General features: G+C 39.1%; 2 protein-coding genes across 3 annotated transcripts in view; one reads left to right on the top strand and one right to left on the bottom strand.

Moving 5' to 3' along the window:
* Positions 1 to 3,996, top strand: part of LOC141800757 (atrial natriuretic peptide receptor 1-like) — a 110,459-nt gene extending 106,463 nt beyond the window's left edge. For both annotated transcript variants that reach the window (XM_074683526.1, XM_074683527.1), the window contains exons 19-22: positions 87 to 155; positions 557 to 731; positions 1,489 to 1,587; positions 2,618 to 3,996. In XM_074683526.1, the coding sequence (XP_074539627.1) occupies positions 87 to 155; positions 557 to 731; positions 1,489 to 1,587; positions 2,618 to 2,763 (489 nt within the window). In that variant the 3' untranslated portion in view covers positions 2,764 to 3,996. The remainder of the gene's footprint in view (positions 1 to 86; positions 156 to 556; positions 732 to 1,488; positions 1,588 to 2,617) is intronic.
* A 2,216-nt stretch (positions 3,997 to 6,212) lies between these two features.
* Positions 6,213 to 16,946, bottom strand: LOC141801287 (NACHT, LRR and PYD domains-containing protein 3-like). The gene is given in 17 exon segments (XM_074684275.1): positions 6,213 to 7,913; positions 8,326 to 8,372; positions 8,454 to 8,627; positions 8,712 to 8,885; positions 9,246 to 9,273; positions 9,276 to 9,418; positions 9,507 to 11,274; positions 11,440 to 11,647; positions 11,861 to 11,903; positions 12,261 to 12,374; positions 12,557 to 12,670; positions 12,871 to 12,984; positions 13,091 to 13,222; positions 13,708 to 13,795; positions 13,877 to 13,927; positions 14,089 to 14,145; positions 16,836 to 16,946. Coding segments are annotated over 13 exon segments (3,585 nt in total). The 5' UTR covers positions 13,204 to 13,222; positions 13,708 to 13,795; positions 13,877 to 13,927; positions 14,089 to 14,145; positions 16,836 to 16,946; the 3' UTR covers positions 6,213 to 7,368.
* Positions 16,947 to 17,415: the final 469 nt, after the last annotated feature.

The following is a 17,415-nucleotide window of genomic DNA, read 5'->3' as shown; positions in this document are numbered from 1 at the left end:
AGCATGAAATCCCTGGATCTTAACTAAAACGTTAAAGTTAGGGACAAAGGTCGGTGAATGACCGCCACATGTTTCTGTCTCTGCAGGTGGTAACTCTCCTGAACGACCTCTACACCTGTTTCGATGCCATCATTGACAACTTTGATGTTTACAAGGTAAAAACTGATACATGATTTATTAATACCTTTTTTCCAATGGGTATTGAGTTAGAAAGATTTTTTATTTTATTTTATTTTATTTTTTTATTTCATTTTATTTTATTTATTTATCTATTTTTATTTTTATTTTTTCCTGTATTTTTCCCCACTTATTCTACCTCCAAAATATTATCTTTATACAAACAGAAGAAACCTGTGCGGGGTCAAAGCTCATTTTTGATTTTATTTATTATTTTTCACTCTAAGAGATATCTGGAGTTGGGTAAAAAGCTTTAAATACGTGTAAACATGGCCGACATGAAGCCACAGAACAAGGTGTTTAATAAAAGGAACCGCAGAGATGCGGACATTACTGTGAAATCTGACTCATGGCGTTCTTGGTCCTCTGGCGCCCTCAGGTGGAGACCATCGGTGACGCCTACATGGTGGTGTCAGGGCTGCCCGTGAGGAACGGGAAGCTGCACGGCAGAGAAATTGCACGCATGGCGCTGGCTCTGCTGGACGCCGTCCGGACCTTCAGGATCCGCCACCGAGCCGAGGAGCAGCTGAAGCTGAGGATAGGAATCCACAGCGGTGAGGAGGATTTACACTCAGAAATTTGATTGGTCTGAGCTTCAGTTTGTTAAAGAAAAATTTGTTCGTGTTAAACGTGATGGTTTCTGTCACATCTTTGTTTGGCTTTTCCTTCACTGTTTGGTTTGGAAAGTTGTGTCTTAGTTGATAAAAAGTTTCATTTTCAGAGTGTTATAAGTTTATATTCACTACGCCGACATTTTCAAACAAGTACATATTACCGTCCTCTTTCCATCTTTACATAGGTTTAATGACAACAAATCTTAATATCAATAAAGTATTTTTATGAAATCAAGCTTGAATCATAATTCACATCTTCTCAAAGGAAAGTGTGTCATTACTGATATAAATACAGCAAACAGAAAATAACAGAAAAAAACAAAAGAGATATAAAAATTAAAGAATAAAAATAAGATAAGACAATAAACATAATGTGATATCAATGGATAATATTAGATATGTGTAAATATATACAAATATATATTCTCTCACACATGTGATTTTTATTTGGTGATAAGAAAGACTAAGAATAGTATTAATAATGTTGGTAATTAATCATTACACAAACTAAAATAACAGAAATAATAAAACTAATAATTATAGTAAAAACTGAATTTTATAATAAAGGTTTTTATGATTGAATGTTATTTCCTGGAATCACAGAACGAGCTGCTGACGGACCTTGTGTTATTGTGTGTGTGTGTGTGTGTGTGTGTGTGTGTGTGTGTGTGTGTGTGTGTGTGTGTGTGTGTTGTAGGCCCTGTGTGTACAGGTGTGGTGGGTCTGAAGATGCCTCGTTACTGTCTGTTTGGTGACACCGTCAACACGTCGTCTCGGATGGAGTCCACAGGAGAAGGTCAGAGCTACAGAGGAACACATCCTAAAAGTCACTCCACTGAACTTTTCTCAGATTTTGTAAAAATATGTTTGAAAATGTTTCTAAACTACAGAAAAAACATGCAGATAAATAGGTTCATCGTTTGTCTTAACTGTTGTTGCGCTGCAATAAATCAAGCACAGCAGCATTGTTTCCAGGCTCTCATAGCCCCTCTGTTCAGAACGCTCTGATTTAGTGGGCGTGGCCTTCATATGTAAATGAGCCACCGCTGATACCGCCCCGCTCTTCCACGTCACTGAGAGCGGCGCCACGAGCTCCGAGTGCACAATGTTTAGAAAACAGAGAAGCTCCTTTACCGTAACATTACAGGCTAAAACAACAGGCTAACTGCAGCTAAAGTTAGCATCCTGAAGCTAACACAGAGACAGGGGGGACACTGAGGAAAAGCTCTTCCATCTGCTCCACAGCACACAGCATTTAAAATACTCACATTTCCAGGGTCCCAGGTTTGTTGGAGGATGGTTGGTAATGCGCCTGGATTCAGGACCAGTCTATTGGCTAGCCCTCTGTTGGACTGTCCAAAGTTGGAAAAGCAGTCGGCCGTGAAGTGACTAGCACACACATGCACAGTTTTACTGAGTGTAGCTGGAACATTTCCTGATAAATGAACTCTAGACACTTAGTCTGTCTTCTTCTGAGATGGGAAGCTTGAGCATGGAGCTATGAGGCTGTTTACAGCCAAAAACAGAGCAGTGATGGCTCTTCAACTTTGGCATTCTCCTGCAGGGGAGGGGAGTAGGCGGGGAGGGGGTTTGCTCGCTGACGTTGGCAAATCCCCAAATTCCAGACAGCTGGTTTTAGGTCAGGATTTTACATTAACAAGCTCTACTAAGAACAGGTTTGGTCATTAAATATCACATTTTGTGGGCTGGGAGATATGCACAATATGGGACTTTTATTTTCACGCTGAGAAAAAAATAAAATGTCAAATATTCCAGAAAGTTTCACAGTCAAACCTAAACGTGTACATATTTTTGTCTTTATGCAGCTCTGAAGATCCACGTGTCGGCGGCGACTCGAGACGTCCTGCAGGAGTTCAACTGCTTCCAGCTGGAGCTGAGAGGAGAGCTGGACATCAAGGGCAAAGGAAAGATGACCACCTATTGGCTACTGGGGGAGACCAAGAGCCAATGAGGAGGAAACAGGAGGAGGTTCAGAGTTTCTCCACAGACGTCCTGCATTCGATCTGTCAGAGGACTCCACACACTCACTACACATATGAAGGAATATCTGCGACAAAAAAGACCTAAAGGAGGGAAAACACACGTGTACAAACTAAACACAGACAGGAAACAGGAAGAGAGAAGACACTGAAGTTGGAGTTATTCCTGTTCTGATTGGACGCCTGAGAAAAACCTGGATCCTGGATTCAGAGGACATCAGATGTGTGGAAAAAGGAACAATCCGCTGAATTTACATGGTGAAAACTGATGGTACCTGAAGAGCTACACAGCTGCACAGAAACTGCACATTGTTGACTTTGCTGAATGCTGTAAAAATCGCGCACAGGAAAAGTTTCAACTAATTCCTCGCTTGGATTGAAGTCACAGTTAATTATTGTGGATTATAAATTTTAATAAGGCGACACAGATGTTTCCTTTTTTGGGAGGATTCAGAAATCACTGAAGGTCGACGTGTAAATCTCCTGATGCTCAGCTTGTTCCACATCGTAGCAGAATGAGAAGAGGACAGTTTTCTGCTCATGTCTCTGATTGGACACTTCGCCGACGCCTAACAGGAAGTGGACTCAAACTGTCAGTGTGTCTAAATGTATAAAAAAAACTCTGTTATTTTTATAGAGTGCCATTTAAAGAGTATTACATGTGGAAGCTGTGGACTCAAACATGTAACTTCACCCTCACAGGTCACCTCAGTGTGCTCTTCATCACCCTGCTTTCATCTGACAACTTTTTGTGCCGTCAGATGTTTTGTAAAATCGGTTTAAATGTTCTTCTTTGTTGTTTTCTGTCGTGTTGCACTTCCCCTCTGGTGCCACCAGGCTAACGGTTAGCTTCACTTCACGGGGGATCAGAAAACGAACCTTGACTTTCCAGCGGGGATCAGACCAGCAGTGTTTGTTTGTTGTTTGTTTTATTTGTTCTGACCTGTAGTGGCCTGATTAAAGTTCTGTGCAGAGCTCTGCGTGTTCTTGGTTCATGTTTTTGAAGTTTCTGTAATTAGATGTGTTCAAAATGCTGTTCGACACGAGGCCTTCATTAGAAAAACAGAAGTCTAAGCAAGTGTTTACGTCTTATATTAGAAAAAATGTCTTATTGGGTGAACTATGAGCCACATTCACCTGACAAGTCCAGAAAAATGTCTTAATACAAGATATCAAAAAATCAAATATGATGCCTGAGTTGCTAAGAGGGGACAATGCCAGTTGGGTATTTAGAATTGTCAAGTTTGGTTTCTTATATTAAAACGTTCTTATTTCAGAAAAATACTTTTTTAAACGAATTTTTAAATCAAATGTTGCTCATGTCTAATAATACTGTGTAATATTTTAATTTAATTTTATTTCTTTTTCTTCTTTTCTTTCTTTTTTTCCCTAAAAATAGGACCAAAATATTGCATGTCAGATTGTTGATAACAAGAGTTAAAAAGACTGAACAGCGGAGAGAAAAACTGTGGAAAATTGACAATGTCCTGATTTTTTTTTATTCTCATAAAATTTAACAATATTAAAAAAAATAAAACGAGTTTCATGTCATATTTGCCAGAAAAGACTGTACTATTACTTGACATATTTAAAACACAGTTATGGGGAAAAGACTTGGATAAAGTTTGGTGTTAAATAAGATAAGATAAGATAAGATAAGACATACTTTATTAATCCACGGAGGGAAATGGGGAAGTTAAGGATATAAACATTGGAAATGGTAACATCAAAGAATAATTCAAACTTTATAAGTCATGAATTTATCAGGTAAAACATGACCAAATCTTTCTAAATAGACATTTATGTAAATAAACTTATTTTCCTGAAAGTTTATTGGTCCTAATTACCTTAACTGAGTAGCATTGTGAGAATTTACCCTTGAAAATTTTATTTTTTTTAGTCTCTTTTAAGCTTCTAGTGTCTTAGATAATAAAGTTTCTGGACTTTTTTGCGTATAGATTCATGATTAGGGGCACAACTGACTTGAATAACAGTCAGGCAAACTGTAGCTGTTAGAAATGAGGCTTAAAGTCTGCTTCAGCTTCCAATATGGCGCCCACCGATGATCATCAGAAACAGATGGTGACGTCACTGAGACAGCGCGGGCTCAGACGGCTGCAGCCGTTACTGAGTATTAGCCTGTGTAAGTAGGTCACAGCCCCATGTTTCTCCTAGCTTCAGATCGCCTTATATGTTGATGGATTAAATATACGTTGTAAATATATGTTGATGAATTAAATCGTGTGTCATGGTGATGTTTCGACGCCCGTTTGGTTAAGTTAATTTAATCTTTATTAGCATGCTAATCGCGAGTAAGCTAATCGCTAGCTAGCAACATGCTAAGCGGATTTCAGTGAGTTTTTAGAGCTGTTTAAGCTTCCAGTATGAGTTAACATGATGTTTATTGTTAAATTTGAAGGCTAATTGCCTTCATAGCTGAAATAACTTTATTTTAAATGTGTGTAGCTTATATTCTGCTTTGAGTTTCAGCTGTGTTGTTTTAATGCTCTCTACAATACATTTTATCATTGAGATAAAAAGTGCAGCAACAGGTGACAGAAGTCATGACTGTTTATAACTTTAGATCACCTCATGTTGTGATTTTGTTTTTCTATTTTTCTCAGTGGACTCTGATGGATGCTGGCTGCTACTCTACGACCTGCATCTGTGAGTATTTCAACCAAAAACATACCAGAATTACACACAACTTTATGTCCTGTCATTGTTACGCTATATTACAGTGAAAAACAAGACAAGGTAAGTTTATTCATTGCGTACAGTCAAATTCTTCACACAAGACAAATAAGAGGCAAAAAAGAAAACACATTTGAAGAATATATTTGAGAAATTTATTGAAAAACAATAGTAAAATAGTAAGGCTGTAGGATTATCCTAAGGCATTGGAAAACAAAAACTGTCATCCCATTTAATGAATGGCTGACAGAAATAATCAAAATAGCTAGTTATGAGCAATTAAGTTTTAAACTGAATAATAGACAAGATGTATTTTCGAAAGTATGGGGCCCTTTTGTGAGCATGGTGCTAAATGGCTGAGGGAAAGTAGTTATTACAGTCACATATATGTGTTTGTATATGTTCATGTGTGTGTGCAGTTAGGTATGTATGTGTATGTACGTGTATATGAACGGTGTGTGAATGACCAAGATGCTTCTATAATTTGGGGGACTCCTAAACCAAATATGATGGGATATTGTGAAGTAGAGATTATGAATGCCATTGCCAAGATGTGAACTGATAAGATGGGATGAACACTAATGGTACTTGCCCTGTAAATGCTTGTCTTTATTTATTTACTTTTTTTTTTTTTTTCTCTTTTCTTTCTTTTAAACTTTATTTATAGTAAAATAGTAAAAGTAAATAGTAAAAGTCATAAGGGAAATCCATTGAAAAATCATGGGAAAACAAAAAATTTTACAAATACAGACACAAAATTAACAGTGTAAAAAAATAATTTCTCTGGTTTGATTTTGTCAAAATTTTCAGCAGGTGTGATATTTTCTGGGAGTTTGTCCAAAGTATTTATAGCATACAGACTGAATGTCTCCATGGTCTTCTCTGCTGATTGTATTTAAATTAAAATTCCCCAAAGATTAGTTTTTATTTTTCTTTTTTTTTTTTTCAAACAAGGAAGCTCTACATAAAGAATAAACTAAAAAGACAAACAAAATCTTTTACTGATATTGAAACATTTAGACAGAAAAATGATGCACAAAAGTTTCAACTTAACACTGTTAGGTTACTTAAAAAAATGGAAGTGCATAACTGATAACATTTTATAAATCTGTCACATGTCCTGAAATATAAAGTTTGTGCAGTAATTTAAAAGTCAGCTTATGATCTGAGCAAGACTCATCATTGAATCTGGATCTGCTCCAGGTTTTGCCCATTAAAGGCAAGTTTTTCCTTTCATTGTTTTCCAGATGGATTAATGATGTGTTGCTCTATGTGAAGTAACAAAGGACACGATTTTGACCTGTTTTTTTGTTAAGTGTCCTTGGAGAACTGTTATGAATTGATGGTATATAAATAAAATCAATGATATAAAATGATAATATCAGAAAACAAAAAGTAGTCAGTGGCATTACAAACATTTTACACTTGATTCATTATGAATAAACAGTTAGGCATGAAAATATTAATGAAAATAGTTACAAAAACCTGGACAGCATCAAGAAGACTGTTGCTGGAGTTATTTTATAAGAGACATTACAATGGTTGGCTCTTTGAACTGAACGCTCCCTCCATTGGAAACTTGTAGAACTTATGCTAGATATTTGTCTTGAGTCTTTAGACAGAAGAAAGCTCTAGTCAGTCTTTGCTTCTATGGGATGTCCAGCAAAGGTTATCTATGAGCTCTTTTTGAGCCTCATGTTCTTGTTAAAAGTTTGTTCTGTAAGGATAAACAGATCCTCAATCTGCCAAAAAGAGATGAAAGAGTCTTTGAAGCTTCCACTAATGATCAGTGATATTCTTGACAGATCTTTAGACTTGTTCATTATGGTCATTGTTTCTCCAAATAAGGACACATCAATCATCACAACTTGTGATTTCCTCGATCAGTCTAGTGTCTGGCAAAGCTTCAGAGAGGAGTCCGTACACCACACTCTGAATACTGGGTACAGAGGCTCTGTGAACTTGGTGAAGAAGGTGTACAGATGTGTCAGAGACCCCCCAGGAGAAACCCTGTAGAAGGACAGCATGCCTGCTTCCCAATCCAGATAGACGGCCAGTCTCTGAGAACTCCCCAATGGGACACCAACAACAATGCTCTCAAAGTTGTGATATGCACGGTATCCTTTGCGAGAACAGTGCAGGCTCCAGGACTTTTCATTGTACCCTATCAAACAGTCGTTGTCCTGCCCTTTGTGCTCCATGTCCTTGTAGGCCAATCCAATGCCAACCCATTTCCCGTCCCACTCTACCTCCCAATAACATCGGCCCTGCAGACCCTCCTTGCACATGACTTGGGCCCAGTAGTCAAACCGGTCTGGGTGATCTGGATATGGCTGTTCCTCTCTGTCCTGGCAAATGCTTTGGTTATTGTCAGAGAAGATGATTCGCTTGTGAGCAGTGTTCAGATCCATGGTCAGTTTACATGCACCTGGTAACAGAGAGAAGTGACGGACTTAACAAGTGAAACAAAAACCCTATCTTCAGAATATACTCTCATGGCTGGCAGGAATCTGTGCAACAGCAAACTCTGAACCAATTAAAGGTCACATTGAGATCAGACCAACAGCATTTAGTGGGTAGAATAATTAAGGCTTGCTCTTCAGTCACAATGCCTGATGAGTTTCCTCTCTTTTCTGACACAAAGTACCAATCCCACCATTACAAAATAAATTGTCTCCTATATAAACCCTTCTGAATTCTAGTAGGGAAACTGCTTTGAGTGTTTTTCACCTTGTAAGATCCATCACCATGGTAAAAAAAAAGCTGATTTGAGAGTTTCCAAATACCATCACAAAGGTCTAATCTCAGTATCTACTCGCCTTTGTCCAAAAACAACTTACATTTTTTCAGACCTGGTGTGAACCATTGCTCTGCGTTGTGGTCGACTCTGTGAAGAAGTAAAATGTTTAGTTATTGTGGGTTTTGTCACAGTGGTAGAAGCTTTAAAAACATCCGGACTGTTCTTTACCTGAGTTTGGTTAATTCACACCGTCCCTCGTCAAGAGCCTCATGGATGATCCTCACTCCTGAATCCTGAAGGTGATTGAACCTCAGGTCCAGCTCGCTCAGATGGGATGGGTTGGACTTCACTGCTGAGGCCAGGAACCCACACCCGTTCTCAGTGATGTTACAGAATGACAATCTGTGACCCAAGAAAGAAACCATCCTTAACTGGTGGTTGCGACTCTTTGAAAGGACTCAACAAATATTTTCCTTTGAGTGTTACCTGAGGGTTTCCAGTCTACAGCTCGTATTTCTGAGTCCTTCTGAGAGCAGCCCCACTCCTGAGTCTCCAATGTCATTGTCACTCAGGTCCAGCTCTCGAAGAGCTGATTCTGGACTGCTCAGGACTGAAGCCAGATCTTTACAGCTCTTTGAAGTCAGATCACAGCGGTTTAGCCTGGAGACGAGGAATGTGGAGGAAATAACACATAATAAAACCAAATACTAGGGTAAACCCAGCTGCAAGATATCAGCATAAAAACAAAATTGGTGGTCTGGAGACCAGACTTTGGCAATAGGGGTGTTTCAGTTTTAGTAGTTGTATCCAACAGCATCTATGTAAACATTGATTTAAGGATGATTAAAATCTGTTCAAAGAGCTCGGCTGGATCGATTGCTTAAAGCTCAACCAGCTTAAAATATAACAGACTACTGTCATTGTGTATGCTTACAGACCATTGTCTTGCATTGTACTACACTGCCAAGTGTCCTGGAAAGTTGTTTAGTTGCACGAGAGTCCTCTTTGGTGCTAACTTACCTTAGTATCTTCAGTCTGCAGTGTGGCCCTGGAGTCCTGTGCAGAGATGTTTGATTCCAGAGTCTTCTAATCTGTTGTCACTTAGGTTCAGAGAATTTAGCTCATTCGAGCTCGAGCTTAGAGCGGACGACAGCGCCTGACAACAGTCTGCAGTGAGATTGCAGTCATTCAACCTGATAAAGAGAAAGATAAAGTTAACAGATCTTTGAAATGCTGGTCCAGTAAAACCAGATTAAGAAGGGAACTATGAAGGGGACTTGCATTGCTGATCTGGATGCTCTGATGGCTGGAAGGAGTCTCTGGAAGCCCTCTTTTGTTCTGGAGTATTTCTTGAGGAGGATCTCTTTTGACCTCTCTGGTGAGGTCAGTAACAGAAAGACCAGAGCTGCCCACTGAGCTATAGACCAGTCGCTTGTCTCTATGGGTCGCCCTGAGTCCAGGTAGTACTGGATCTCATTCACTGAAGTGTGGTCATTTAACTCATTGAGACAGTGCAAGAGATTGATGTACCTCTCTGGTTCTGAGAGATCGATTCTCTTCTTGATGTGTTGGATGGTTTCCCCATGACTTTGGGAGTCCCAGGCTTTAGCTCGAATGTTCAGGCCTTTGAGCAGAACCTGACTGGACTCCAGAGAAAGTCCCAGGAGGAAACGAAGGAAGAGATCCAGGTGGCCGTTGTCACTTTGTAAGGCTTTGTCCACTGCTGCTTTGTGCAGGTCTGATATGGACTCATGTCTGATCCCGTCTTTGTCAATGAGGTTTTCACCGCCGACCGTGTACATGACATGGACGTACAGAGCTGCAAGAAACTCTTGGACGGAGAGATGCACAAAGCAGTAGACTTTACTTTGCAAGCAGGACTCTTCCCTGAAGACTTGAGTGCACACTCCTGAGTAGACAGACGCCTCATTGACATCGATGCCACAGTCCCTCAGGTCTTCCTTGTAGAAGATCAGGTTCCCTTTCTCCAGCTGCTCAAAGGCCAACTTCCCAAGTGACATGATCATCTTGTCATTCCCCTGGGAGTCCAGTTGTTGCTCTTCGGCATATTTAGCCCGACTCTGAGCAGTTTGATGAGCCACAAAGTGGATGTACATCTGAGTCAGAGTTTTTGGCATTTTTCCTCCTCCCACCTCTGCACAAATCTCCCCCAGGACGATTGAGGAGATCCAGCAAAACACTGGCACATGGCACATGATGTAGAGGCTTCTGGTGGACTTGATGTTTGCGATCACCCTCTTGGCCAAGGCTTCATCTTCGATTTTCTTGAGGAAGTACTGCTCTTTCTGTGGGTTGTTGAAACCTCGTATCTCGGTCAGGCGATCGACGAACCATCCTGGGATGGAAGATGCTGCAGCAGGTCGGGTCGTTATCCACAGGAAAGCTCTTGGTAGCAGGTTACCTGCAATGAGGTTTGTCAGTAGACCATCGACTGAGGCTGGCTGGGAAGGATCAAAGCTCTCAGTTTGCTTGAAATCCAGAGGGAGTCTGCACTCATCCAGACCATCCAGGACAACCAGGACTTTGCACTTATTCAGGTCTGAGATTCCAGATTCTTTCAGGCCAGGAGAGAATTCACACAGGAGCTCCATCAAACTTCTGGTTTCATCTTTCAGCAAATTCAGCTCCCTAAAAGGCAGTGAAAACAGGAGCTGGATGTCTTGATTGGCCTTCTCTTCTGACCAGTCCAGAATAAACTTCTGGGTCAGCACAGTTTTACCGATGCCTGCTATCCCCTTGGTCAGCACTGTTCTGATTGGTTTGTCCTGTTGGTTTGGTAAAGGCTTGAAGAGATCCTCATGTCTGATCAGAGTCTCTGAAGTTTTCTGTTTGTTGAACGCTGTTTCAATTTGTCTGATTTCATGCTCACGGTTGACCTCTGCAGTGTCTCCCTCTATCAGATACAGCTCGGTGTAAATTTTCATTAGAGGTACGGGACACTTCTTTGTGTCCTCAAACAGGAACTCAGTTTTAGACTTCAGGAAAGACTTGAGCTCCTTTTGGTACAGTGTAGTTACTCCGTAATGTTCTAAGAGAAGGAAGCAAGGAGCAGGATTAGTCACATATTCCCTTTGATATTCATCACAGAAGTTTAAAGAAAGGTTGTTTCGCTATTGTCGAGTAGCTGTTATCAGCTCACTTTTTCAAACACAAGGACTAAGATAGGATTTAGGACATACGATTTTAGACTTACTTTGCTCGAGGAGGTGGGCCTGTTCATCCTTTTTCATCTTTCTCAAGATGTGCAGAGCGATCTTTAGAGTTGCTTCCGTTGTCTCATTATCGTCAGTCTGCGTTTCCTCTTTATCTTCCTGAAGCAGTCCTTGGTATGTCTTAGAGAGGGTCTTCTTGTGTTTTTCCAGGGCTTGCTTCACGTAATCCATAGCTTCCATCTCAAACACCTGACGAAGACAAACAAATGTTTCTTTAAAGTCATTATACAGGTGCATCTCTGTAAATTAGAATATTGGAAAGAGAAGTATCCCATTCTGTTTGAATCGTCCTTTTATATTTGTCTCAGGCCTGTTTTCACCAGGACTCTTCTACTACAGAGCCATGCTGTTGTACTATATACCCATTGGCTTGGTAGGAAGTGATGAAATATGACTGCTTACCTTTAGCATGTCTGAATTCTCCTTGCTTGACGTTTGTTGGTCTCTACAAAAAGAGAAACAGAAACCCTTTTAAAACAACAAATGTTATTTAATGCCTTTGTTTTGTTTTTTTTTAGATTAACTGTCGGCCATCACATTTGAACACCAATTAACAGGTCTTCTCTTGTTGGAACATTTATGGTGGGCACTGACCCACAAAGACATATTTATCTTCGTTTATTGGCTACATGCGAAGGCTCCTGCTACACAGACCCACAAGTCAACAAACAGCTGGATGGTAATCCTTCTTCAGATCCGCTAATTTCCAGCTTGTTGCTGCAAATAGGGACAGTGTGATGATAGTGGTATAAGTCTAACAGGATTACTCTTTTTCTTTGCTTTGACACATTTTAATACTTACTGTTGAAGGACACGTTCAGTGCTTAGATCGGGTGGATCATCCTTGGACCAGTCACTCCTCATAGACAAACAGCTGGGAGTTAATCCTTCAGATCTGCTCCTGCCCAGCTTGGTGCTGCAAAATATTTCAGGGATTTCTATTTAAGAATGGCTTTTGTTAATAGAAACAATTATTTATGGCACCAAGAGATTATCGTAAACTTTCCAAAGTTCCTCATCAATGTGGCCAATTCATTTATCAGCCCAATCAGAATCAAGTAGGAGCGAGGCTTATGATGTCACGTTTTAATTACTTACTGTTGAAGGACACGTTCACTGCTTAGATTGGGTGGATCATCCTTGGACCAGTCACTCCTCATAGACAAACAGCTGGGAGTTAATCCTTCAGATCTGCTCCTTTCCAGCTTGTTGCTGCAAAATATTTGAGCGATTTCTATTTAAGAATTGCTTTTGTTAATAGAAACAATTATTTATGGCACTAAGAGATTATCGTAAACTGTCCAAAGTTCCTCATCATTATGAGGTTCCTCATCAATGTGGCCAATTCATTTATCAGCCCAATCAGAATCAAGTAGGAGCAAGGCTTATGATGTCACATTTTAATTACTTACTGTTGAAGGACAGGTTCACTGCTTAGATCGGGTGGATCATCCTTGGACCAGTCACTCCTCATAGACAAACAGCTGGGAGTTAATCCTTCAGATCTGCTCCTGCCCAGCTTGGTGCTGCAAAATATTTGAGTGATTTCTATTTTAGAATTGCTTCTGTTGAAAGAAACAGATAGTATCCATAACATCAAGAGAATACTTTCATAAACTCCTAAAAATTAACCTCTTTCCTGGAGCTTCCAAGCTGAAATCTGGGGGGAAACCTTTGGAGTGGCGACTCTGCTCAGAAGTAACACTGGCAGTAGAAAATGTTGGTCGTTCTTGAGGTTCAGCCATTTTCTTGTCTTCAACGAATCTGGAAAAAAACCCAAAGTTTACAATGTCAAACAGCTTCTTCATAACAGATACATCAAACCCATTCCTGCAGACTCAGACTCAATGGAAGTCCATGTAACAACTGAGCGCTGGCTCCGTCCTGTTGTGTCTGAGCTTTGGTTGGTCGGAGCCTACCGGATCAGATACACAAGACTTCTACTTATAAATATATTTTATAATATATACTTTGCCAACTATACAGGCAATTTTTGGGACAACCAAGTTGCACAAAGGCGCTCACACTGCAGTGCAACCAGAGAGTAGCTCTTGTTTGTGTTGTCAGCAATGCAGACTTTTCCTTAACAAGACAAAATAGTATTGTCTCATAATTTAGTGAGTACATTTGCTATGCTTTTTCTTTTCATTAGAGATTCATTTAGATAAAAATGAAAAGAAAAGCTTCTTATGTGAAACAAAGACGGACAAACTGTGTGTCAGCTATAGAAGGGTGAATATTTGACTTACGTTTATAGGAAAGAAACAGGACAGCAGAATGAGTTCACGTCGGAAGTGTTGAAAACGTCAATGGTTTGAACCCAGAGCAGAGATTCTCCTGCAGTGATTCAACAAACAACATTTTCAGTTTTCATCGTGCCAATGTGACTTTTTCAGTGAACAAGAGGAACCCACTTACCGGTTCTTGTTTGGACTTGTCTGGTTCTTTGGGTTTGGCCTTTCGTCTTCTCTGTGAACACGTTTAGTTTGATCAAGTCTTTTTCAGGACACCCTAACCAGCACATATCCACCTCAACGTTTTACTGAAGACGAACCAAAAACAGCTTTTGTACAGTTTGTAAAACCAGCTAAATAGATGGAAGTCGAACCTCCACAGGACTCTGGACTTACTTCAGTGAAGTTTGTTGAAGAACTGGACATACTCTGACACTGAACAAGAAGTGACACCTGCAAAGCAGAAAAAGGTAAAAGATGGTTGAGAATTACACTTCCTTTATTTTAGTTTTTGTTTATCTGAAAAGAGAAGTGAGGTTGTGAGATTAAAGGTCGTTGTGAGGTTTGACGCTCAGTTACAGCCATGTAGTCGTTCAGGATGCTCAGACTTCAGCGGTGGATTGCGTGTGATTTCCTCTGAAGTGGGTTTAGACCAGTGAGGTGAAGCTTCATGAGGAATCAGAGAGCAGGATACTGTGATGATACTGTGTGAGATGAAGGGTTAGCTCCATCAGGAAGAGGGTCACAGGCGGGATATGAAACCCACTGAATGTGGGATCATTGGGTCAGGAAGAAGCCAAAGCGTCACGGGTGCAGAGAGTGTACGCCTCCAGATATGAACAGAGAAACGGTTCATATGAAGGAAAGGCTAAAGTTAATTAATTTATTTTTCTTTATTCAGATTAGAGAATAAAGTCTTAATTTAGTCAAGGTGTGATTCAAAGGAAAAGTGAAAGTGAAAGGAGAGATGTGGGTCATCGGACAGTAGTTACAGAAAAGGGTAAAGGCCGCAGTCAGCTTCCCGTCTAACACTGTGTCTTTATTTCACTTTAATCTTTTATATTAACACTTCACTTTTAATTTCCTGTATTACATAAATTTATTTCTCTCGTTAGTACTTAATTAGACTTTTTTCAGCTTTAACTTCATAAATTAAAATGATCTTACTAGGCTTATCTCATAAATCATGTCTTCATTTCTATTTTAATCTTGTAACCTTTTGAATTTATCTCGTAACTATTGCCTGTATTTCAATTCTATTTTTATATAATTAATTTTGAGTGTAATTTCATTATCTTTTCCATTTGAACTTTATTTGTACTTTTATACACAAATTTAATCCTGGTCATTAAAACTTTAATTTGAAGTTAATCTCTTTAAATTTAACCTAATCCCATAGAACTACATTTTTTTTTTTACTTTTGTTGCATAACAATCTAATTTTATTTTGGACTTAATCTCATAACGTTCCACTTTATTTCTGATTTAACCTTTTAAATAACATCTTTTGACTGTAACCTTGTTCAGTATAAATTTCCACTCTGAGTTGCTGTAATTTATTTCTATTATCTAGTAAATTACAGCTCCTTCCATTCAAATTTCAATCATTATGATCTTATTAACTTTGATTTCGTAACTCTGCAGCTTTATTTTGATTTTAGTTTTATGTTTTAAAACAGTTTTTAATGCAATCTCCAAATGTTAGACTTTATTTCAACTTTAATCTTGTGTTTCAAACATTTTGACTTTATTCACAGTGTTAGTTTTTTTGTTTTTAAGCTCTCACTCAGCTTCATTTTGGGATTAATCTTGTTCATTAGAACCTGTTTTTACTTTAAACTCACAGTCCCAGTACTCACTGTAAATTTTCATTGTCAAAAAACAATCTTTGTATATATCTCGCTTCAACATAAATATACTATTTTCCTACTTTTCTATATTTCTTTATATTTCTTCAAATTTCTAATTTTATATTCTGTTATTATATTCTATTTTTATTATCGCATTACTGCACTTAGTTTCTTTTCGTGAGCTGCTGTGACAAAAAATTTCCCCTAAGGGGGATCAATAAAGAATATTCTATTCTATTCTATTCTTTTCTATTCTATAGTGTTGGGCTAAATCCATCTTTATCTCATCTCATCATCTGAAGTTACGACTTAATTCAAACGTATCTCCTAAAATGACAAATTTAGATCAACTTTAATCTTGTTCAGAGCTTTCATCGATTTGACTTCTTTCAGTGTTAATTTTGTATTTTACAACTTTTATTTGAAACTTGTATATTTAACTTTATTTCTGAATTCGTTTCAATATTTATGACTTTTTATCTTATTTATTTTTTTCTTTGCTCATTTCAATTTTACTTCTATTTTACTCTTGTATTTTGTGACTTTATTTCAGTATTTCTTGTTTTTTTAATTTCCTTTTTTTTTGTAATTGTTTTTTTTTTTTGCCAGGACTCTGCTTTTCAGGCACAGCTGAGATGGTTTAGTGGAGAAATGAAGTGACAGACTTCTCCGTTCCCCTGAGTCTCTGCTTACCAACGCAGTGAACAGCTGGAGCTGCAGCAGCGGTCAGCCCAGAGTCACTAATGACCTCTGAGAGAATCATTGAGTCAGAGATTTAGATTTCACATCCACAAAATCCCTGAGTATGAAAGAAAAGAAAACACAGAATAACCATGACTCCAGTTTTCCTCAGGGTCAGTGAACGGAGCAGTAAGATAAACAAAACAGTTTCTTAATTTGGTTTCCTTCAGTCAGTGCTCTCTGTCTTTTGGCCACCAGATGGCGCTGTCGCCTTACAGATGTTCTGTGTCTGTGTTTGTTTTGAATTCAAAACCACGTGACCATTCAGTTGCATAACAAAGATATGCAATCATCATCTTTCTCAATCTTGTGCAACAACAAAACCACAACAGAGGTCAGCTCCATCTGCACTTCTCTTTTTCAGTGTAGAAACAGAAAAACAAGTAATTCACTTTTTTAAACTTAACCTTTATACTCCTTTGATTCCCTCTGTTTTTGTGTTGAAGCAAAAAAAACCGTACAAACTCCACAGAAATGCATCCTCCTGATTTAAAACAACCACTAACAAAGTTTATCTGCAGGAAATGTTCAGAGTAGAGAAGAGAAACTGACCTGCAAACCCTCCGTCTGTTCCCCACACAGCCCGGGAAACAACTGACGCAGTTAGAAATAAACACGCTCTGTAGTTTCACTTTGGCTGAGGGGGCGGAGCTTGTGTCTTATTTCAAACATTGCTGAACCTTGGTAAACATGCAGCCTGCAGATAGTCCTTATCGTGGTGTAGAGTCAAACTAAGACATGAAAAAATGAAAAACATGAAACCACGTGACTTACAGTCCAGCACATTATCAGACAGAGGATCTGGTTTTGCAGAGTCTGTGAGTCAGGCTGCAGGGAGCTGATGTTACACATACAGTCTATACTCCAGTTTGATTACAACACAGCTCAGTCTCTGAATTTATATTTGATTGTGTTTTAAGTGGAAAGAAAAGTGAGCCTGCAGTAAACAAACCTGGGTTTCAGTTTTTTCACATCTCAATCTCCTGGGCAAGTAGGGAAGTCCCAAAGCTGCCCCGCAAAACGAGTTTCACTTCAGTCTGCACCCAACCGTTCAAACACCACTGCCAAGACTTCAGAGATAAACAATGTCTCTTACTCTACCCGCCCAACTTTGGCGCGTTTCCTTAAAGCT

The sequence above is a fragment of the Halichoeres trimaculatus genome, unplaced genomic scaffold (assembly GCF_033239565.1).
Source record: "Halichoeres trimaculatus isolate MK-OKI-2021-1 unplaced genomic scaffold, fHalTri1.1 fHalTri1_scaffold_12, whole genome shotgun sequence".
Classification (NCBI taxonomy): Eukaryota; Metazoa; Chordata; class Actinopteri; order Labriformes; family Labridae; genus Halichoeres; species Halichoeres trimaculatus.
Note: the sequence above shows the minus strand (reverse complement) of the source record. Positions and strands in the feature narration are given on the sequence as shown.